This window comes from Garra rufa, chromosome 11 (assembly GCF_049309525.1).
Source record: "Garra rufa chromosome 11, GarRuf1.0, whole genome shotgun sequence".
NCBI classification, from domain to species: Eukaryota; Metazoa; Chordata; class Actinopteri; order Cypriniformes; family Cyprinidae; genus Garra; species Garra rufa.
Genome location: NC_133371.1, coordinates 29,063,941 through 29,088,326, shown reverse-complemented (window position 1 = coordinate 29,088,326; position 24,386 = coordinate 29,063,941). Strand labels below are relative to the sequence as shown.

Genomic DNA, 24,386 nt, shown 5'->3' with positions numbered 1-24,386 from the left:
GCATGAACATTCAGTTTCATATTATTTAACAACATTTAATTTAAATGTGGAGCCTGGTATTCCCGTACTGTCCGTATCTGCATAGTTGTACATTTAAGCAAACACTATCATAAGGTTATGTTTACGGTGGCCGAGACAACTCAACGCGCTGCAAACTTAAGAAAACATATGCAAACAGAAAAAAAGACAACAAATTAAGAAAACATCTTCATCAGTTTGACAACACAGGCGCTGCAAATTCTCACAACACAACCAAACTCAGAAACGCGCTGCAAACTAACAAACGCGCTGCAAATAGCACGGTCCACAACGAAAATGTTTCAGGGGGACCTCAAAAAGTAACGAACCCATCTGGGACCTGATTATTTGTTCAGTGGCTGTTGGTCAGAGCAAGGTGTTGTCGGTGAACTATATTTGTGTTTGCGTTGCGAGGATTTGCAGCGCCTGTGTTGTCAAACTGATGAAGATGTTTTCTTAATTTGTTGTCGTTTTTTCTGTTTGCATGTGTTTTCTTAAGTTTGCAGCCCGTTGAGCTCTCTCGGCCACCGTAAATGTTAGCTAGCTAGCGATACTTCTCTTCAAGGACATCTTAATCTTATTCTTGATAATCACTAATTGCCTTCATGATGAAGGCAATTAGTGATTGCAATATTTTAAAGCCTTTATTATTTTCTAATTCTACAGCTGTGAAATAAAATGTACTTCAAGGAATCACTTTTCATTCATAAAAACGGCATCGGAAGAAATTACTTTTCACGGAAAATAACGTCTATTTTTGGCTAAAATAATATGGAATTACCCATATAACCAATAGATGCCAGCAGAGGATTATTTATGCAGCTGCCTTTTCAACTCCCTATATTTTTTAAGACGTCTTGCTTTTCGATTTATTATAAAATTACTAGTATAATAAATTGTAGTACTTTTACCGCCCTTAAGTGTGTGTGTGTGTGTATATATATATATATATATATTAGGGGTGTGCAAAGCAGCCGGTATTTGTATCTGTATTTGTATTTGTTGAGGGGGGAAAAGTATTTGTATTTGTATTCGAGTAAAATTCAAAATAGGTGTAAAAATCCAGTTTTTTTTTTGTGCGTTACACTTCTAATTTACGTTATATATATATAGTATAGCAAGTGCAGAAAGTCATTAAGCTCACACACAAACAGCTTATTTAAATACTAATATATAGTTCACTACAAGTATGTTAAATATTGATGGTATAATAATTAAATAATGCACTCAATACGAATCGATAGGAACTTGAAATATTTAATAACATTTAATAACTAGGCCTACATCTTTTAATTTTTATCTTGAACTGTAAAATCTATTAAATAGCCTATATTTAACCAACACATACTTGTTACTGCTGTTGTATTGTTACTCTGAATTTAGTCAATCATTTAAGCTCTTTTTTTGACATCAGCTTGTCATTTGTTTGGTCCGGTTATTACTGTCAATCAATGACACATAGCGCATATTTAGCCGATTTACTCGCTTATTTTTTAAACTCGCGTTTGCCATTCTTGAAACGATATACATGGACGTTTGGTCCTCTTAAGACAAACAGCACTTTTCTTCGATTGTGAATGGATTATGTAGAGAAAACGAACAAAGTACGCTCATATTCATAATTCAGGCAGCCGCAGGAGCTTTAGCCTTTTTTGAAAACCTGGTGGAATAAGTGATTCAGTTCTGACACCTAGTGGGCATAATGTGTACTTGATTTTGTGCTCATGTGCTGTGATTTAAATGTTAGTCGAAGTAATAATAATTATAATAATAATAATAATAAGCCCTTAATTCTGCTTTAACTTTGCAAAAGTTTGAAACAAAATTTACATATTATTGGTACATATTACTAACGTTATTACAACGTTTTCCCTGTTTTTGTCGTAAAATGTTTAATAATAATAAAAATAATAATAATAATAAAAACTTAACATTTTAAGCTAAAACGGCTTGCCATTCTGGACGCGACAAAGCAACCATTGCAAAATCATTTAACCTCTGTGTCAGTACGCCATAAATAGAACGAGGCATCAGTTGGTTTTGTTCGTGTTGCATAGTCAGCACTGATTATAATGCGTTCTATAGTATTTTGTCACATGGTTTGCATCTGGTGTAGACACCGTGTAACAAACTCTAAAAAATAAAAGTTCTCGGCACAGATGGTTCCATGAAGAACTGTTTACTTCCATGAAATGTTTCTATTGCATAAATGCTCTTTATCGTGGGAAAAGGTTCTTAAGATTATTGAAATCTTCTTCAAACTAAGAAAAAAATATTTTAAAGGGATCCCTGCTGAAAAAAAACAGCATGGAAGTAGCTGGTTTTAGCTGGTCTCCCAGCCTGACAGCTAAGACCGGCCTGACCAGCCTGGCCATGCTGGTTTTAGTGTTTTTTTTTTTTTTTTTTTTTTTTTTTTTTTTTTACCAGTGATAGTTCACCCAAACATGAAAATTTGATGTTTATCTGCTTACCCCCAGGGCATCCAAGATGTAGGTGACTTATTCAGTAGAACACAGTCTGTCAGTCATATAATGGTAGTCAATGGTTACCAAATCTTTAAGAGTAAAAAACATAAACAGACAAAACCAAATTAAACCCTGCGGCTCGTGACAATACATTGAGGTCTTAAGACACAAAATGATTGGTCTGTGTAAAAAACTGAACAGTATTTATATCATTATTTACCTCTGATCCGCCACAACGTTCTTCTGTCCTGAATTCCGTTCAGCTGAACATTCCGGTGGATCAGAGGTAAATAATGATATAAATACTGTTCAGTTTCTTGCACAGACCAATATGTGTCTCAAGACCTCAATGTATCATCACAAGCCACAGGGTTTAATTTGGTTTTGTCTGTGTGTGTGTTTTTTTTACCCTTAAAGATTTGGTAACCATTGACTGCCATTATATGACTGACAAACTGCAACGGTTTGAGCAGATAAACATTAAATTTGTATTTTTGGGGGAGCTATGCCTTTAAGAGCTGTTGACAAAAAGGTTCTTTGGGGAACCAAAAATGCATTGCAGTTGCATTGCTTCTGCATTGATATGCAAATCTCCTTTTGGAACTTGCTTTTAAAAGAGCAGTTGCATTATGCTGATGATGCATTCATGTTCTTGAAATATATGTTAATTGTTAGTCTATCTATTTGAGAAGAAAATACCTTTGTAAACTCAGGGAGGGATGCAGTAAGTGTCGACACTTGTTAAACATTCGCTATTGAAAATAATGTGCTGATCAAAGCATGGTCTAAATCAGCCAAGTCTCCAGCGCAAATCACTAAAGAAAAAACAGAGAGGAAAACCATTAAAAATGCTTACAAGTTAATTCTCATTCATTTTACCATAAAGCTTTATTCTGGTTTAGTCTTACTGCTTTAGTACATTTGTGGCATGAAAACTTTGTGACACCGAAACTAGTTTTGCTTCTGCAGCTCTGCTGTAGACAAAGGGCACATTGTGACACATGTTTTACATGTCTGTAAGATAAACACATGTAAGTCATGTAAAACTTATGCAGGCATTCATAAAACCTTCTCAAATGTTTCTTCTACTAGCTCAGAAGCATCAGCATGTGACAGTTTCCCAACTTTGTGAGAAATTTACGAACAAATATAATAAATGAATGGCTGACACATTATAATAAGCATCTTATCTTTTTATGTTGTTACTGATCATATCACATTAAACAATTGTCTTATTTCTCAGAAGACACTGCCTAACTCTATCACAAAGGCTGCAAATTCAACCTGAAGAGCAAAGGCCTGCATTTGATCATCCGTTATGCTGATATGAGCATCCAGAATGCAAAAGCAGGGAAAAAAAATGGCAAAGCTTGCAAAACTAGTATTGCAGGATCTTCACTCATCACCAAGGTGAGTGTACCTTAATTCACGTTTCAATTCAGATTTCATCAAAAACATCTTAATTTGTGTTCTAAAAAAAGACAGAAGGTCTTACAGGTTTGGAGCGATGTGAGGGTGAGAAATGAATGACAGAATGTATTTTTGGGTGAACTATCCATTTAACAGCAAGTGTTTGAGGTGTGGGTTGTACATATTTTGAAGGTGACTGGAATCACAAGCATCTAAGAAAGACAGCAGTAGTAGATCACACTGATTACTAAACTCATTTCCTGTGTAGTTTCAGCAGCATACTTACGTTTAACATGTATTTCCACATTAGTCTGTGGATATGTTTGTGGTTAGTTCTAAAGAATAACTACTGTCATAAAGCAGCATGAGGTGGAATCATCCATGTACGTGTTTAATCTGTCACAATATTTCTTAAAAATGCTCTGAAATTGATTTAGACAGTGTCTCTAAGAAATTCTGCAATATATCTTTTAACTAATATTATGTTTTGCTATCAATGCTGTCATCATATCAGACAAAAATATAACAATATCTGTACATTTAAGTATCTAAAACTAGTATCTAGGTTAAAGAACTTAAGCAGGAGAGAAAATCAGATAGTCAAGACAGTTTCTTCATGTTTCTGATATAAATCAATGTACGGTAATAGAATGATATTGCATGTCTCATTTGTAAGCTTCATTGGATTAAAACATTCTTCTGAATGAGTAAATGTAAAATAAGGGAAGAAAGAAGCTTCAAAGCCTGGGAGGAACTAACAGACGCATAAGCAACTGCAGTTGTGGTAAACATTCAGCGACCTTTAAAGAGTTAATAGACTTATTACTTCATAACGCACATTACTCCCACACATCCAATATATACACACTAACATACATGTACATGCCTTCCATTGTAGACTGAGCGCAAGTCACAGACAAGCCTCTCTGACTGATAATGGCATCTATATGTGACAGTGTTCTGGTGACTGGATCAAACCGTGGAATTGGACTCGAGCTGGTTCGCCAGTTAGTTGACTCACCTTCACCTCCGGTTCAGATCTTCGCTGGTTGTAGAGACCCAAATGGACCAAGATCACAGGTAAGAAGAGTGCATTTGGTAAGTTGTTCCCTGTTAATTAATGTTTGTTCATAATATATTAACTTAAATTAATTAAATTAAACTTACTTATTATACTTAATTTTATAATTAATTTACACAATTGTACAATTCAGTTAATTTATACAATAGAATGTTAATTCAAAGTAGTAAAAGTATTGTTTATTGGTTTGTGGTATCTAAAAAAATGTTTTCAGTTCCATTCAACATAATGTTTTTGTTTAAATTCGGTAAGTGCCAATGCACTGTGCCATATGAAAAAAATAATTGTTTGAACTTTGTACCAACTGAAGTTTTGTACTATTGAAGAACTTTGTACTATTGAAGTTTTACAAAGATAACATACTGTAGATGAGTCATTGTAGTGCTAAAACTTGTTGGGCAACTCTGCTGTTTCTGTTCTGCATTTCAAATGTAAATTGTGACACGTAACGTGTCTCTGTGATGTGTCATTTTGTGAAGATGTGTATTTCTAGAATATCCTGGAAAGCACTTCCATCTGCTTGTCTTCTAGGATCTCCAGGAATTAGCTCAGGAGCACCAGGATGTGATCACAGTTGTCCAGCTTGGTAGGAGATTCATAATAAAATAATGAAGAATGCTATAATTTCATGGTTGACTCATTATTTCTGTTCATTATTCTGTTACTAAAGGATTAGTTCAACAAAAATGATTATTTAAATTGACTTGCCTGTAATCCATCTAAGATGTAGATGAGTTTGTTTATTCATCAGAACATATTTGGAGAAATTTAGCTTTACATCATTTGCTCATCTCGTGATGTTTCTCTCAGTTGTTTGGCATCGATTCACTGCAGTATCTATTGGTGAGGAAGTGATGTAATGCTGCATTTCTCCAAATTTGTTCAGATGAATAAACAAACACATCTACATTTTTAATTTTGAGTCAACTACTACTTTTAACCTTATATAATGTTGTTCTTCCTTATTTCTCAATAGATATGACTAGTTCAACTAGTATTTCAGAAGCCTCTAAACTGGTGGAGGCCAAGCTGAATGGCAAAGGCCTGAATTTGATCATCAACAATGCCGGTGTGAACATCCCAGGATCCCTAGCAGAGACAGGAAAATGTGAGATGGTGGACGTGTACACAACTAATGTCATAGGACCCATGCTCATCGCAAAGGTGGGTGAATCTTTGCAGCAAATGATTGTCTTACTTAGTATTTTTGTCTTGCTTTCCATTACAAATATCAAAAACATTGTATCTGACTTATTCTTAAGTTTAGTCTTAAACAACAAAAACATCTGTCAGTTGGGTAAGAAAGATAATGTTGTTTTCCCTTTCAATAAAGTTCTTTGTTCTTATTCTTACATCACCAACAGATATTTTTTTATTTTCTAGAAAACAAGACTTACTATCTTAAAGACTTAAAGGCACAGTTCACCCAAAAAACGAAAATTACCCTATGATTTACTCAGCCTCAAGCCATCCAAGGTGTATATGACTTTCTTCTTTCAGACAAATACAATCGGGGGTTATATTAAAAAATGTTCTGGGTCTTCCAAGCTTTATAATGGCAGTGAATGGCTGTAGTCCAAAAAAGTGCATCCATCCATCATAAAAAAGTACTTAATAAAGGCCTTCTGAAGTGAGTTTTTGTAAGAAAAAAATATTCATATTTAAAACTTTATAAACTTTCACTAACTGTCGTACGCACAGCATAGTCTCCTCTTGGCTTATATTGAAATTTTCGTTTTACTTCTAATTTGTGACCGGTGTTTTGGTCCGGAACCACGTGAAGCACTTTTTATCATGGATGGATGCACTTTATTGGACTTTAAAATAACTGTATTCGTCTGAAAGAAGAAAGTCATATACACCTAGGATGCCTTAAAGGTACACTCCACTTTTTTTGGAAATAAGCTCATTCTCCAACTCCCCCTTAGTTAATAAGCTGAGTTTTACCGTTTTGAAATCCATTCAGCCGTTCTCCTGTTCTGGCGATATCACTTTTAGTATAGCCTAGCATAGATCATTTAATCCTATGAGACCAATATAGTATCGCTTTCAAAAATGACCAAGGAGTTTTGATATTTTTCCTATTTAAAACTTGACTCTTCTGTAGTTATATCATGTACTAATACCGGCGGAAAATGTAAAGCTGCGATTTTCTAGGCCGTTAAGATTAGGAACTAAATTCCGGCGTAATAGTCAAGGAAGTTTGCTGCCATAATATGGCCAAAGCAGGCGCAGTAATATCACGCAGCGCCTGAAATTAGTTCCCAGCTAGGTAACTTCCAATGTGACCGGCGTGATATTCCTGCGCCTGCTTCGGCCATGTTACAGCAGCAAACTTCCTTGACTATTACGCTGGAATGGGAGTGTAGTTCACAGCTTTACATTTTCGGTATTAGTACAGGATATAACTACAGATAAGTCAAGTTTTAAATAGGATTTTGAAACTCATTTTTGAACTCGATATATTGGTCTCATAGGATTCAATGATCTATGCTAAGCTATGCTAAAAGTGATATCGGCAGAACAGGAAAACCTTGTAACATTATTGTGCAACATTTTTCCTTTACGGTAAATGACGTTAATTCATTTTCAGGATTTCCATCCTCTCCTGTGCAAGGCTGCAGCTCAGTTTCCTCACCAAACAAGCATGTCTTGCAGAAGGTCGGCTGTCATCAATGTCTCCACACTGCTGTCATCCATCACCAGATGCCCTGAGAATTTCTCCATGTGTCCAATGTACCCCTATCGGGTCAGCAAGGTACCAATGGTTTTCAAACTCTTTTACTGTAGTCTAGTTAACAAGACATAAACATTTCTATTTTACTCGCAAATCACTATTGAAACTACTACATCACGGCTGTTTCTTTACTTCAGGCAGCACTGAACATGTTAACTCGCTGCTTGGCAGAAGATTTCAGAAAAGATGGCATTCTAGTTATGTCTCTTCATCCCGGATGGGTCCAGACAGAAATGGGAGGCCCAAAGGTAATACAAAGTGCTTGTTACAAATGTGTTTTTACATTCAACTCAGTGGTTTACTTCCTTTGGCATCCTCTCATTTGTCATTTTTCTTGTGGCACCCTCAGGCTCCCCTGACGACAGCTGAGAGCATCAGCGGTATGATGAAAGTCATAACAAACCTGACAGAGAAAGACAGTGGAAGTCTTTTAGATTGGGAAGGCAAAAACATCCCCTGGTGATTACGCAACTCATCTTGTGTGTCGTTTGCACATCCTAAGTTTGACATGTACTTCCACATTTCTGTCAGTCTGTGGTTTGTCTGAGAAAAATGTTTCTAACAGCTATTCTAAGACATGTTATTTATTTACAGGCATAGAGTTTGTAATCAATGAGAAATATGCAGTGTATGCATGTGAGGAAGATCTCACATGAAACCAACTGATATTTGTATTGCAGGCTTTCCAAATTCAATATTAGTAATTGTAATAAAATTAGCTGTGAGACAATGGGAGAATGGGAAAGTGAAGAAAGACAGATGAGGAAAAGGTAACAGAGCCAAAAGAAACAAAACCAACCACCACATGCCCTTCTTCAACTGGGATTTCCAGAAAAGACAATAAAATTATGTATAATAACAAAGAAAGACCATTGTAAGAGCCTTCCTGTCACTCCATGTCTGATAAATTAGTGAATAACACGATGGTCAATCATTCAATATTACATGGGTACAGTGCGCCCTCTAGTGTTATATAAGTATACCAATTTTAGTACACTGCTTTTCAGCCTTTTTGATTTTAAGACCATTTGTAGTTTTTTTTAATTAAGTAGTGGTTTTAAATTAAATAATTTTAGAACTAAATTGGGCCCCCATTGAGAACCATTGGTTTAATAACTTAGCATTATATACATAATATCTGCTTATGTCTCTTCAGTGCAGGAGAAGCAGGAGTTAAAGATATAAGGTTTGTCCATCCCATGTCATCACGAATCTATGTGTTTACTCATCTGTTAAGAAAGCGAATCATTCTATCAGAGAAACAAAGGTGGATCAATTATAGCTATTCAAATGCTAGAATACCGTAAGAATCAGTGACCAACCCTATATTGAATTGTTCTGTTAGATTGATTTAAGGGTGAAGCTAGTGAAAACATATCCTGGTCATATCAAGTCAAAATCAAAAGAAAATGTAGGACATTATAGTCTGCATAAAGAATATTTAATTATATTTATTGAATATCTATAAAAGGAGAATGTGCATAAATAAGATTTTCATTGATGTATGGTTTGTTAGGATATGACAATATTTGGCCGAAATACAACTATTTGAAAATGTCTGAGGGTGCAAAAAAAAAAAAAAAAAAAATGTAGAAAATCGCCTAAAGTTGTCCAAATGAAGTTCTTAGTAATGCGTATTATTAAATTTTTATCAAACATTACGTTTTATTATATTAACAGTAGGAAATTTACAAAAAGTATTCATGGAACATGATCTTTACTTAATATCCTAATGATTTTTGGCATAAAAGTCGATAATTTTGAGCCAAACGATGTATTTTTGGCTATTGCTAAAAATATACCCTGATTTTGTGGTCCAGGGTCACATATGTCACAAAACTCAATAATGTGTTTTCTGAATGATTTTTTTTAGATAATAATTTTACTTTTTAATTCTTATTTTTCTGACGGAAAAAACGTCTAATAGCCTATTTAATGGCAAGTGTGACAACCTACCCTATACGTTTTATGACAGGACTTAAGTGTTATAAAACAAATATCGTTTTTTTCTGAGACATTCCTTAACATCACATAAAGTTTGACAATATTATGTCGTGAAAATATTTTTACATTTTAGTCAACACATAAAACAAGTACATCAGTAATAAATCAAAAGCCAAATATTATGTTTAAACCTACACTAAGTTTACTTTTACTACGTTTGACACTAATGGGATTTGTTTAGAGGTGACCTAATCAATCAGTCTGACAAAAGAATCAATCATACGACGTTCCAGATTTCGATTATTAGCCTAGCTTGGCAGCGAGTGAAGTGATTCATTGACAGCGGTTGTGTTGTTATGTTGAGGAAAGAACTCACTGTTGATTTTTCATTAACCATCAGCTGCCTCATAGCGATACTCCTGTAGTCCTGTGAAAACAAGGACAGGAGGGTTTATTTTTTCTCTCAGCTTTGAAAGTAAGAGGTGGGCACAAGCAGACGCCTCTGGACAGCGGGCGCACACGCTTCTTTGAACATTGCTCGTTAAAATTAAACGCTTCTTAACTAGTCACGTTTATGTTTAGTTCTTCACACGGGATTTAGTCGCTTGGACATACCGGTACTCCTCAGGTAGGAACCTCATAGTGGATAAATAGTTTTGTTTGTTTCTGAGAAAGTATATTTTAACAATTATAGTTTTGGGTATACCACTAAGCTAACAACAAAAACAACTCAGTTTCCGATTAACGTTACTCTTGTAAATATTTGATCGTTTTGACGTGAGGCAGCTGTGGGACCTTGTCTATCGTTAACCATTAGTCAGTTGGAGAGGAGTTTGCGCCAGTCTGGGATATTCCCGATATTCCCACCTTACACCCTGATTCAAACAGAGGTTGACATGGAAACCAAGAGTTTGTTGCCTTCTTGTAAGGAGGGTCTGACTGCTTGGTTGTGAGGAGAAATCGTAAAGGAAACTTTGTGGTAAGTGGCAAGTGCATAGGGTTATCCACTTTGACGGTTTTAAGTTGCTCATGCAATAATGAAATTCTTGAAATAGCCTGTAAGTCACCAATAAACTGGTTCTCTGATGTGTATTTCACTTTTGAATATTACAATATTCTGTAAATAAGTCAACCTGAATGATTTATTTACCTCGTTTTTCACGCAAGAGTGGGTGTGGCCATTTGTAAATTTTATGGGTTTGGCTTCCGGTCTCAACAGCTAGTTTTGCTGCTTGATATTGCAAATTGGTGTGTCTTACTATATTAATGTATTGTATTATCTTAATTATGAACACACTTGTTTATAGTGCAGACTGTTTTACTGTTTACTGCACGTTGTTATTCTTTTCGTTTTTTTCCTATAGCAGATAATGAACCTTAAGTCTCACCCATAGGCTTACTTCCATGATGAAGAAAAGGTGGATGATTTCTTAATTCTTAATTTTGATTATATAGTGATATGAACACCAGGGGGGTGTTCCATAAAACAAGTTTACCAAATAAGTCAGGCTTATTTCAGTTAGTCTGACTTATTTTGAGCCAAGTGATAATAAGTCAGACTAGCTAAAATAAGCCTGGCTTATTTGGTAAACTTGTTTTATGGAACACCCCTCAGGATGTGTTTCACAAGCTTCACCTTTGAATCAATCTACCAGAACAATTCAATATAGGGTTGGTCACTGATTCTTCTGGAAGTCTTCTAGCATTTGAATAACTATCATAGATCTACCTTTGTTTCTCTGGGAGAATAATTTGCTTTTTTAACAAGGTAACAGACCCCACATCTAAACACTAGATTCAAATAGATTCGTGATGGGTTGGACAAACCTGATCATATCTACAAAACAGCTCGTTTTGCTGCTTGATATTGGAAATGAGTGTTTCTTTCTATATTATTTTAATTTATTATCTTAAATATGAACACACTGGTTTGTAGTGCAAACAGTTTTACCATTTACTGCACGTTATGAATTATTCTTCTCGTTATTTCCCTATAGCGGCTAATGAACCTTGAAGAATAAGGTGGATAAATGGTGTTCTTATGGACTCTCTGAAGGCTCTAAAAACATTTTTTCACTCTTAATTTCTGTACTAACAATTTCTATTACTATATATACATGAATCACAGGAGAAAGTTTTCCACAACAATGTCATTTCCACCACATCTCACAGAATAAGATTATGAACTTGATATTTTAAATTTTAATTTAATGTCTAAACTTTTGTTTAGCTTAGACTAACATAGTCTAAATACACACAATACATTTTTTGTAACTGTTTTAACAGTTGATTTCTTGCACATTTTGACAAAATTACAGCTTGATTGTAAATGAAGAACAATACAAATATTTTCAACCAAGTAGACCTTTAAAAAGCGAATGATTTTCAAACATCCATTTTGAAAAACAAATAATTTAGATACAATAAATATTAATATAATTCATATTTTATCATTTATGTTCACATTCATAGGAGTTCATAGAATTTCACAGGAATTCTTGGCCTAGGACAAGAATAAATAAAAAATCTATACATAAAATGCATTAAAGTCGACACTGATAGCCTTGTGGGCAGCGCACCGACATATAGCGCTGTTGCGCTCCGGGCGTCCTGTGTTTGAATCCCGACTCGGGGACCTTTCCCGATCCCGCCCCGGGCGCCCCCTATCTCTCTCCCACTTCGCTTCCTGTCAATAGTGATCTGTCCTATCAAAATAAAGACAAAAATGGCAAAAAATAAATCTAAAAAAAAAAAAATGCATTTAAAAAGTAGCAAATAATAAAGACAGTAAAATGTTTCACATATTTGACCCTGGTCCACAAAACCAGTCTTAAGTAAACTGGTTTATTTGTAGCAATCGCCAAAAATCCATTGTATGGGTCAAAATTATAGATTTTTCTTTTATGCCAAAAATCATTAGGATATTAAGTAAAGATCATGTTCATGTTCATAGATCATGATAACATTTTATAAAATTCCTACTGTAAATATATATCAAAACTTAATTTTTGATTAGTTACATGTATTGCTAAGAACTTCATTTGGACAACTTTAAAGGCGATTTTCTCAGTATTTTGATTTCTTTTTGTACCCTCAGATTCCAAGTTTTTCAAATAGTTGTATCTTGGCCAAATATTTTCCTATCCTAACAAGCCATACATCAATGGAAAGCTTATTTGATGATGTTGAACAATTATCCCTTATGACTAATTTTGTGGTCCAGAGTCACATATTGCATTGTCTTCATGAGCATTTAGTACCTTGACAGAAACTGAAACAGCTGCAGCTGATGTGTCATGTTCACTATTAAAAGACACACAGTGTATTACACAGAAACACAGTCACCACCGCCTCCCACTTTCACATTCTGTTCTGTTTTTTTTTTTCAGTTCTTCTCTAAGATTTGTATTTAGTTGACTCCATTTATAGAACAGATTGTTAACAATTAAACATAACAACTGTTTACGGAAATCTGCAATGTAGTCATTAACAGCGCAACATAAACTTTAGCTATCCCGCTGACTATACCGAATGTGATGACTCTGATAGATTTTCTCAGTCAGCGGTTTATACAAAATCAGTAGTAAATCAAGTAGATTTACATTATATTTAAATGTAAATTTCAATCAAATGTTTTGAAATCACTCAGAATGAATTATCGCAAATACATTCATTTGGTTTAATGTTTAAATGAAGATACAGTTGACTCACTCAGCATGAGAAAAATAAAAGGAAAGCAGTTTTTTCTCTGTTGATCAAGCAAACCAGAAGGAAGTGCTTTTCCCCTGGGGATTAGCTTTCTATGTCACGGTCATCTACACACATACACATTCACTTTATCTATGTACGCACAGGAACTAGAGCTAGTTTCTCTGCCTTGATGTTTGGAAAGCACTTTGTCAATGCTGCAGTATTTTACATACTACATTAAACTATGTGTCCTTCATTTACTGTAGAGCTGCGCTAGTGTTGCGTGTCAGTGTTTTTGGCAGCTGTTTGCACAGGCCTTCTCTTTGACCTCAGTCTAGTAGTGGTCAGCAGAAAACAAACAGCCGTGAGAGGGAAAAAAAAAACAGGGGGCATGACATATTACATGTAGACACATGGCTTGAGCCGTGTTTTACTTTCTGAAGCTAAAGTACAATTTTTTTCTATCAGTTTGTTTTTCTCACGGTTTCTAGTTTCCTCCTCAGTCTTTGTTGATTGTGTCACACGTCTGCTCTCTGCTTGCTTTTTATCTCTATTACTGTCCCACTAATTCCACCAACTTGCATGTTAAAGCAGTAGTTCACCTGCTATATAATTTTGTGTTGTGAGCTTTTAAAGACTTTTTGCACAGTAAAACACATCTTAAAAGCACCATAAAAGTAGTCACAGTATATTTCAGTTTTGCTAAAGCCATTAAACTAACACTTAAAATGGGGAACAAGACATTGATCACATTTGCAAACAGTAATGTGCAGTTAAACAACATAGCTCTTTACCCTAACCCTACCCATCGAAACTAAATGCCTCACCCAAAAACCCTTAACCTTTACCCAATTATAACCTGATCCCTAAAACCAAGTCTTGACCCTCAAACCCTCAAGGCCTTTAAAGGTCTCCCAGAAAGTGAAGACTGGCTAAAATGTTCTCACTCCGATGGTCTAAAACTCAAACTGGCCCTCACAAAGATAGCTGTACAAGTGCGCACACACACAAACTTATACTGCATTACACTTTTTAAAAACCTTTTTAAGCTCATATGGAATGCAGATAATAAAGCTTGTTTGTGCAGTTTTTATGCTTCAGCAACATGATTTTTTAGCCAACAAACAAGTGCTGTTTCTTTGAAATAAAAACTGATTGAGGGCAGTAAAATAAATGCTGAAAGTGCAGTCCGGTTAAGTAAAGGAATAGTTCACCTAGAAATTTGCAGAAAATTTACTCTGAGCTGAGGCCAACCAAGATGAGTTTCTTTATCGGAACAGATTTGTATAAATTTTGCATTATGTCACTTGCTCACCAGTGGATCCACTGCAGTGAATGGGTGCCGTCAGAATAAGAGTTCTGTTGAAAACATAAATCTGTAACTGACAGACCTCCAGCTAATAATCAATGAATGTCTTAGGGGCCGTTCACATGTCGCGCCTAAAAACGCGTGGAAAACGCTAGGCGCGCCGCTTTCTTCCTTATCAACAAAGCGCTCGGGCGCTTGTGCTCCGGAAGCGTCTGCCGTTTCTAAGCAACCATCAGCTGCGCTCTAGCTCCAAGCCTATGCGTCTCCATGCATTGTTTCTTCTATTAGCGTCAAAATAATGGGGGCTTGACAAATCATAAAGTTCAAGAAATCCCGGGACCACAATGATGAGCTGCTCCTCCATGTTTCTGCTGAGGTTTCAATGTAAAGGAAAAACGTGAGGAAGCTGATTGGTTAGTTCATGTCACATGACCTGCGGTGCGCTTGAGACATTCTGAAAAGTTGAGAGATGTTTTTAAAATTTAAATCGATGCGGCGCGGACGCGCCTGGAAAAAACGAGCGCGTCGCTTCCAATATGCGCGCGCAAGCCGCGTCTCCATTTGAAATAACGAACTTGCGCGCGCAAAAGACGCTTCATGTGAACGGCCCCTTATGAAGCAAAAAGCTGTCTGTTTGTAACAAAATCCATAATTAAGTCATTTTAACTTCAATCCTGGTCAAAATACAGTCAAAGTCCATAATCCATAATAACGCTTCCTCCAGTGAAAAAGTCCATCCCCTGTTGACCTCTCACATCCAAATCCACCAACATATTTGACCCTGGACCACAAAAGCAGTCATAAGGGTACATTTTTTTGCAATTGAGATGTGTACAACATCTGAAAGCTTTATACATATGAAAGCTGAATAGCTTTCAATTGATGTATGGTTTGTTAGGATAGGACAATATTTGGCTAAAATACAGCTATTTGAAAATCTGGAATCTGAGGGTGTAAAAAAAAAATATATTGAGAAAATCACCTTTAAAGTTGTCCAAATGAATCCCCAAAATAGGTTTTGACATATTTATGGTAGGAAATGTACAAAATATCTTAATGGAACATGATCTTCACTTAATATTCTAATGATTTTTGGCATAAAAGAACAAAATCGATAATTTTGACCCATACAATGTATTGTTGGCTATTTTCTGACGGCACCTATTCACTACATTGGGCAGGTGATACAAGGATAAATACCTCAAAATCTGTTCCAATAAAGAAAAAAACTGAAGAAAATGTTCTTTTTTTTTTTTTTGGTTGATTTGTTTCTTAAAATGATGAATGAATGTTAAAAACGCTTGGTTAAAAACAACCCAGCACTGGGTAAAATATGGTCAACCCCTGTGATTTGGTTGTTTTGACTCAGCGGTTGGGTTAAATATTTATACCCAAATATTTAACCCAACCGCTGGGTCAAAACAAATAAATATTTAACCCAACTTTCTGGGTAGTTTTATTTAACTTTACTATTGCTTAAAAATGACTGTATTTATTGCATAAAATGAACTGTTGGAAATGATTGTTTATTAATATGTTCAATAAATGAACGTTTATTAATAAGTTGAATAAATACTAACTAATAAATGTTCACTTTTTGATTGTTGCTGATGCTTTCTGTAATTATGTGTCTGATTTTTGTGTTCATGTTAAACTAGCCATATAGTCATTTTAAACAATAGTTGAGTTAAATAAAAAATAAAAATAAAAACGGAAGGTTAGGTTAAACATTTATTTTAACCCAAATGCTGAGTCAAAACAACCCAGTCACTGGGTTTGTCCTTATTTCACCCAGTTGTTTTTAACCCAGCATTTTTTAGAGTGTTCATTGGCTGAGCTATGGTGGTGCAACAGGAACACTGGCCTCTTCAGTGCCCTGTTATAGGAAATTTTTGGTTAAGGACACTAAGCCACATAATTAATATAGCCTGAGCCATAAAAATAGGGATTTGGTTTGTTCTTACCCACAGGAAAAACATTTATTTGATCACTTATATTTAATTTAATGACACAACACACAATTCTTTACTATAAAGTATTCTATAAATTCTATAAATACAAATGAATAATGATATTTTGTATCCCATTTACCTTTTACAGTTCAAAACAAACTTTTTTTATTATACTGCTTCTTTCATTCTTTGAAAATCTCTAATAATGGCCTGATCAAAAGAAATTAAATGAAAAATGTATTTTATACAATCAATATGTTCAGTGTCACCTTGTTTCCTTTAATTTCCCTTAGTTTCCCCTATAAAAATTAGATCTGTTTCTAGAATGGAAAGTAATATTCTGATATTCAAAAATGGAAAGCAGAGAAGTGATGCATTCCTGATTCCCATCGAAACAAGCACATTATAAGAAGGTAATTGAATACTATTTATTTAAAACTCATTGTCTTACACACATAATCAATTGTAAGGAAAGTTTGTAGGAAAGTCCCCATTGTGTAGGTGAGATAGAGCGATGGCTATCGGTGGTTACAGGAGGAAGCGTTTATTGGTACAGATGTGTGGGGTGACAGATTGAGGCGGTGAGGTCACACCAGCCTGTGATGTGCTTCTTCCTTCCACATAAACTGCCAGACACACTTGCAGAAACCAGCAAGTTATGAAACACACGGCAAGCTTTATAACTGCTCATTTATGTATCACTAGTTATAAACAGAGACTTCATATGTGACCCTGGACCACAAAACCATTCATATGGGTTTGTTTTTTGAAATTGGGATTTACAAATAATGAATAAATAAGCTTTCCATTGATATGGTTGGCCGAGATACAACTATTTGAAAGTCTAGAATCTAAAAATCTAAATATTGAGAAAATTGCCTTTAAAGTTGTCCAAATGAACTTAGAAATGCATATTACTAATCACAAATTAAGTTTTGATATATTTACGGAAGGAAATTTACAAAATATTTTCATGGAACATGATCTTCACTTAATATCCTAATGATTTTGGGCATAAAATAAAAAGATAGTTTTGACCCATACAATGTATTTTTGGCTATTGCTACAAATATACCCATGCTACTTAAGACTGGTGTTGTGGTCCAGGGTCGCATATTCAAAATAATAAACAAAAATAATGGACACATTAGCAATTAACCTGTAAATCAAGAAGGAATGATCCTAGCTTGTTCATATAAAACTAGTCAGTAATGCCTTAACCCGCCGCCTTTTCCAAGAAGCACTGGAAACTGAATGATGACCTTACCACTAAGGGAGCGGAGACCAGTTTCTTGGGGATAAAAATATCCCATGCCATCGTTTGTTTTCGCCCCTGAACGCTAGTTATTTTGTTCCATATACGCCCTAATGCGCTTGCATGTCTGCCTTTGATAGGAGACATATAAAACAGAATAGAGCTCTGAGTGATATGTGCAGTACAAAGACAGGAAATGTTGGCTCATTTTTCCCTCTGCCCTGCTCTGTTTTTAAATGTCTGTGTTGGCCTGAAGCTTCCTGATAAAAGGGCAGGTTGGACAATGAATAAGCGCAGAAGCTTGATTCCATTTCAATAAGTTCTTGAGTTGTTATATGACCACTTACAAGAGTTTAAAGGGATAGCTTACCCAAAAATGCCCCATGATTTACTCACCCTTAAGCCATCCTAGGTGTATATGACTTTCTTCTTTCAGACGAATACAAACGGAGTTATGTTAAATCATGTCCTGGCTCTTTCAAACTTAATAATGGCAGTGAATGGGCATTGAGATTTTAAAGCACAAAAAAGTGCATCCATCCATCATAAAAAGTACTCCACATGGCTCCAAGGGGTTAATAAAGGCCTTCTAAAGTGAATCGATGCATTTGTGCATTAAAAAATATTCACATTTAATACTTTATAAATCATAATCTATAGATTCAACTAACTGTCGAATGCATGCTTACAAGAGAGTGAATTATAAAAATCATTGTGAGCTATTTGTTGTATGTTCTAGTATGGCCTCATATCACCAGCCTCTCTCTGTTAACGGTTTATAGAGGTCAAAATAGTGCCAGCCAGTGCTTCCCACTGAGCATGTCATACTGCTTGTATTGTCCAGTGGAGGGCAGTGTTGGATCATGATTATGACTTGTTTTAAAAGTAGTTACTGCTTGCTATTCTAGGGAGGGGTCATAAACCTCATATTTGTCATATGCTCCTGTTCCCCACTTTAAGTTGTTTTTCTACACAAAAGTAAAACATTTATTTACAAATGTATGTAATTCATCTCATTGCATAGGACAGTCTGTCCTGTTTTTGCTCTTATTTTTATAGAAAGCTTTATTTAGTAATATCCGGCCAGTATGTAAGAGTCAGATGAAAGCAATTACTGTCACATAACACATCATGTGGAGTTCTAGACAAGCTCAGCTGTTTACATGTGTGATGTAAGTGGAAAGAGAAACAATTAGGATAAAAAGCACCTTTAGTAAATGAAAACAACTACAACAACACAACACCTGCCAACACGTCTGATCACAATGGTGGCTTTGTGGAAAGGAGCGATATTCTATTGTGGGTAGAGAAAGATAACACTCATCGCCTGCTGCCTGCAGGGAAACCTCGCTCTTTTTTTTTTTTACTATTACTTGTTCTCTCTTTCTGTGAGGAAATGATCTGCCACATAATTTACATGTAGACAGTGAAACTATTTTATAATATATCATATCCGCTATTTATTAATTTAATGATTCCAGTGCTCATAGTCTGATCAAATACCAGTTTTCCAATTCTACAGATACAGTTGAGGTCAAAAGTTTACATACACCTTGCAAAATGTTAATTATTTTACCAAATAAGAGGGGTCATAGACAATTTATGTCATTTTTTATTTAATCCTGACTTGAATATTTAACATTAAAGACATTTACATATAACTACAAGAGATTTTTAGTTTTTTTTAGTGACGGTTGTTCATGAGTCCCTTGTTTGTACTGAACAGTTAAACTGCCTGCTGTTTTACAGAAAAATCCCTCAGGTCCCACAAATCCTTTGGTTTTTCAGTCTTTTTGTGCATTTCAACCCTTTCCAACAATGACTGTATGATTTGGAGATCCATCTTTTTTACTCTGAGGACAACTGAGGGACTGATATGCAACTATTACAGAAGGTTCAAATGCTCACTGATGCTCCAGAAGGAAACACAATGCATTAAGAAAATATGAAAGCTTTTTGAAGTTGAAGATCAGGGTAAATTTGACTTATTTTGTCTTCTGGGAAAAGTATCCTCTGTAGCTTCTGAAGGAAAAAAGATATTTAGGCAAAATAAAAATCTACACATCTAACATCTCCATTCTGTTCAAAAGTTTTCACCCCCGGCTCTTAATGCATGTTTTTTCCTTCTGGAGCATCAGTGAGCATTTGAACCTTCTGTAATAGTTGCATATGAGTTCCTCAGTTGTCCTCAGTGTGAAAAGATGGATCTCAAAATCATAAAGTCATTGTTGGAAAGGTTTAAAATACACAAAAAATGCTGAAAAACAAAGAATTTGTGAATTTTCTGAAGAACAGCCATGGATCACTTAGGTAACAACACTATTAAGAATCAAGTGTATGTAAACTTTTGAATGGGGTCATTTTTGTAAATTCAGCTATTATTTTCTCTTGTGGACTATATGTAAACAGCTATTGTGAAATATCTTATTCAGATCAGTACTAAAAGAAATAACATGCATTTTGTATGATCTCTCCTATTTTGGGAAAATAGTTAACACTTCCAGATTCTCCAAGGTGTATGTAAACTTTTGACCTCAACTGTATAAAAGCCAAGTAAAGCTGGCTGTTAACATGTACACTCTGCAATGAAGATGAGACATGCTGCATCTACAGTTTATTTTGGCAGCTTCTTTCCATACATGGCTATGAGTGCAGACAGAGAAATGACAAACATAGGCTTTATAGGGCATTACAGTTCACAGTTAACAGGAAACGCCTCAGCACTAGGAAACGGGCTCAAAATAAGAAGAAAAAAAATACAAATGCATTCTTTGTGTAGCCTTCCTTGTTTACGGTTGTTGACTAGGCAGAACTGCATTATTTGGAGTTATTTAGGGGCCTGGCTGATAGGACACTTGCCATGTGACTGCTGAGTAGCAGAAAGAAGCTGCTGTACATGCAGAGGGTAAAAAAAGGTGAAAATTTCACTTCACATGGTGGCTACAGGAATTCAATTTCCTCAAGCTTCACACAGACCATATCCTTGCATTAGAAATTACAAGATACAAGAGAGCTAAACACATTTGTTGGTTGCTCCAAGTTTAGTGGCATTTAATGGTGGTGTATGTTATTTTTTTTAATTCTACTTTGACAATATGTGTTATGTGTCGGAATGTCTGTTTTTGTTTTGGACTGCGTGATTCCACCCACTGCCAATAGTTTAACCAATAGTATTTCGACAGCCTGGGTTGGCAGAACGTGGAAAACAGCATCTCACAGCCATGAAAGCGAGCAAATAAACTGGGTCAGAGTCAGAGATCACAGGTTCTACCCAACCTAAAAAGCCTTGGCACCCATCTAAAAAGAGGGCATTAAAACTGAATACGTTGTTCAGCTAATTTATGCTGTCTAAACCATGGAAACAACGTGTGGACGCTGCTTAATCATATAGAAAAGGACTTAGTAAACAGGAAAGACCACAGTATTTTAACAAACTAAAGGTAATAGGTGGTAAAGATACATACAAGCGAGATTATTTAAGATATTAACCTAATATTTCACCTACCTGACCGAAAATGATAAGAACAAACACAAATGTTGTCAAGATTCTTGCTCTGGAAATCCTGGTTCGGTTTGGCCAACCACAAATGACCTTTTGTTTCTCTTCTCCTTGATTTGTTTTAACTTTTGGCGGTCTATAGTAATCCAAATGTTTTTCCCAGTGTGAACGATTAGTACAGCCCAAAACATGACAATAATCATTTTCAGCAGCTATAGTCATCAAAATATGTGAGTTTCGTTAGGTTTAGTGGCATTGTTTACGTTCAGTGCCGCTAATATGGCCGATTGATGAGGCGTGCCCTCAATCTGGCAACCCATTGGAGCGTCGCGTCTGAGGAGGAAGCGAGAGAAAAAATATTTAGAATTTGGACTGCAGTACCTATATCAACTGCTAGCTGTCAGTATTACATACTGCACATACATTACATACATTAAAATAATATAGTAAGACATACCAATTTGCAATATCAAGCAGCAAAACAAACAGTTTTGTACAGCTATGAGACTGGAAGCCAGACCCAATTTTTATTTATTTATTTATTTATTTTTACAAATTTACAAATGGCTGCGCCCGCTCTTACGGAAGAAACAAGGTGGGTGGCAGCTGAAAAAAATGAATGCCTTAAAACTCTTTAAATTACTTAGATAATTTGGGTTTATTTGAATATTTTAATTGTATGTAATGTTCACTTCCATTTAGAATTAAATACATGTAAGTTGCACGTAAAATGTCTAAAATTTGCTGCTTTAGATATGAAAATATCAAACAAAGTGGTATCTACAAACAAATGAATCTAGAGCGCTGCTCTCCGAACTAACTTCACCACTCAGTTTGATATTTGTTATATTATTTAAAGATATGCATACATTTTTAATTGTGACTTAAGTGTCCAGATATCTTCTGCGCCCACTGCTGTCTTTGCATATTAAATTTGGAATAGCAAAACGTATTTTAACATCAAAAAATGTTACACGCATCAGCTTTAATTTGCACCAAGGAAGGATTTAAATTTTTTAACTGAATATACAGAAGATCCCTCTTGTGCTCCATTCTCGTTTTCTTTTTCTCTTTCTTGCTCTTCAGAATAAATTCAACCAAGTGGGTCAGCTCATGCAAAAAGACACAATGTGCATGAGCTCATTGCCAGCCATGTTCTTGCATCCCCAATGCGGGCTTTGCTTTCACTCGTCACTTTCTCTTTCACTTCTGCCTTCACTGCTCCTTGTCCTCCCCCCTCTCCCTCTCTTTTTCATTACCATCACTTTTCACAGATACTCAGCAGTTTTTCACTCCTATCAATAGGAGCATTAAAATGAGCCTGAGTGAGAAACCTTTTGTTGGAGCTTAATTGCCGGGCCTGGATCTGGACATTGGCTGTAATCCACACGCCCACCACCGGACACTCTCTGTGTCCAACTGTGTCCGAAGTTTCTTCGTGGCTAAGACCAAACTGGCAAATTTAGCAATGTCTACCAAGATATATGCTTCTTTCTAGTCTCTAAGTGTTTACGTGCTCAAAGGCCGGGTCACACAAGATGCCATCACTCACATTTCCTCTCCGCCTGCTGAGCAGCGTGCCCAGGGGAAAGGACCAATCAGCATATTATTATGACCCGGTCGGCAGGGTCCCACCCTGCTTTAATCTAAAAGGAATTTAGGCTGGAAAGACAGATTAACTGGGCTGAAGGGTCAAAGATTCACCCCCTGGGTCTTGTGTCCTGCCCGAAGGACTCAGAAGTGGTGGGGGTTGTTCCTTTAGAGAGACATTTATAGAGTACAGCCTGAAATAAACTGCCCAGAACAGTGTCCCAATGTGAAGTGATTGACTGTTACAACTGCTCTTACTTTTGTTATAATTAAATGAGGTCCACTTACAATATCAGTCAAAAGTCTCAAGGAATAATTACAAATATGTTCAGATGTAATATGTGACCCTGGACCAAAGGAGTTAAACTTCCAGAACAAACATGTACAGATAATGTACTCTCCCCCTTGTCATCCAAAATGTTAATGTCTTTCTTTCTTCAGTTGTAAAGAAATTATGTTTTTTGAGTCAAACATTTTAGGATTTTTCTCCATATAGTGGACTTCTATGGTGCTCGCGAGTGTGAACTTCCAAAATGCAGTTTAAATGCAACCTCATGGGGCTCTAAATGATCCCAGCTGATGAAGAAGGGTCTTATCTAGTGAAACTATAAATATATATATATACTTTTGATACTTTTCGACATACCCCAACTGTCTTGAACCGGAATGCACAGAGTTCACACAGAACTAGACAAGATGAGCGTTTGAATTGTAGAAGTAGAAGTTTTTTGTTGAAATTAACCATTTCACTAGATAAGGTCCCTTCTGGGATCATTTAGAGTCCATTGAAGCTGCATTTAAATTGCATTTTGGAAGTTCAAACTTGTGGGCACCATAGAAGTCCACTATATGGAGAACATTCCTGAATTCTTTTCTTTAAAAAACTTAATTTCTTTACGACTGAAGAAAGAAAGACAAAAACATTTTGGATGACAAGGAGGTGGGTAAATTATCTGTGAATTTTTGTTCTGGAAGTGAACTTCTCCTTTAAGTAGCACGGGTATATTTGTAGCAATAGCCAAAAATACATTGTATAGGTCAAAATTATTGATTTTCAAAAAAATCATTAGGATATTTTGTAAAGCTCATGTTCCATGAAAGTATTTTATAAATTTCCCACTGTAAATAGATCAAATAATAATATGCATCACTAAGAACTTTAAAGGTGATTTTTTCAATATTTAGATTTTTTTGTACCCTGAGATTCCAGATTTTCAAATAGTTGTATCTCGACCAAATGTTGTTCTGACAAACCATACATCAACGGAAAGCTAATTTATTCTGCTTTTAGATAATGTATCGATCTCAATGTCAATAAATTTAACCTTATGACTGGTTTTGTGGTCCAGGGTCACATTTTGTAAAATATTATTACCATTTAGAAGACTCTAATTTATTCATATATAATTTATTTTAGAATGATATCTGAAGAATCA

The 24,386-nt window shown here is 35.5% G+C and overlaps 1 protein-coding gene across 1 annotated transcript; it reads left to right on the top strand.

The window, feature by feature from the left end:
- Window positions 1-4,766: 4,766 nt before the first annotated feature.
- LOC141345797 (C-signal-like) lies at window positions 4,767-11,482 on the top strand. The gene is made up of 6 exons (XM_073850720.1): window positions 4,767-4,973; window positions 5,506-5,560; window positions 5,951-6,138; window positions 7,568-7,732; window positions 7,849-7,959; window positions 8,061-11,482. Exons 1-6 carry the CDS (start codon window positions 4,830-4,832, stop codon window positions 8,172-8,174), a joined length of 777 nt encoding a protein of 258 aa, XP_073706821.1. The 5' UTR covers window positions 4,767-4,829; the 3' UTR covers window positions 8,175-11,482.
- The last annotated feature ends 12,904 nt before the right edge of the window (window positions 11,483-24,386 follow it).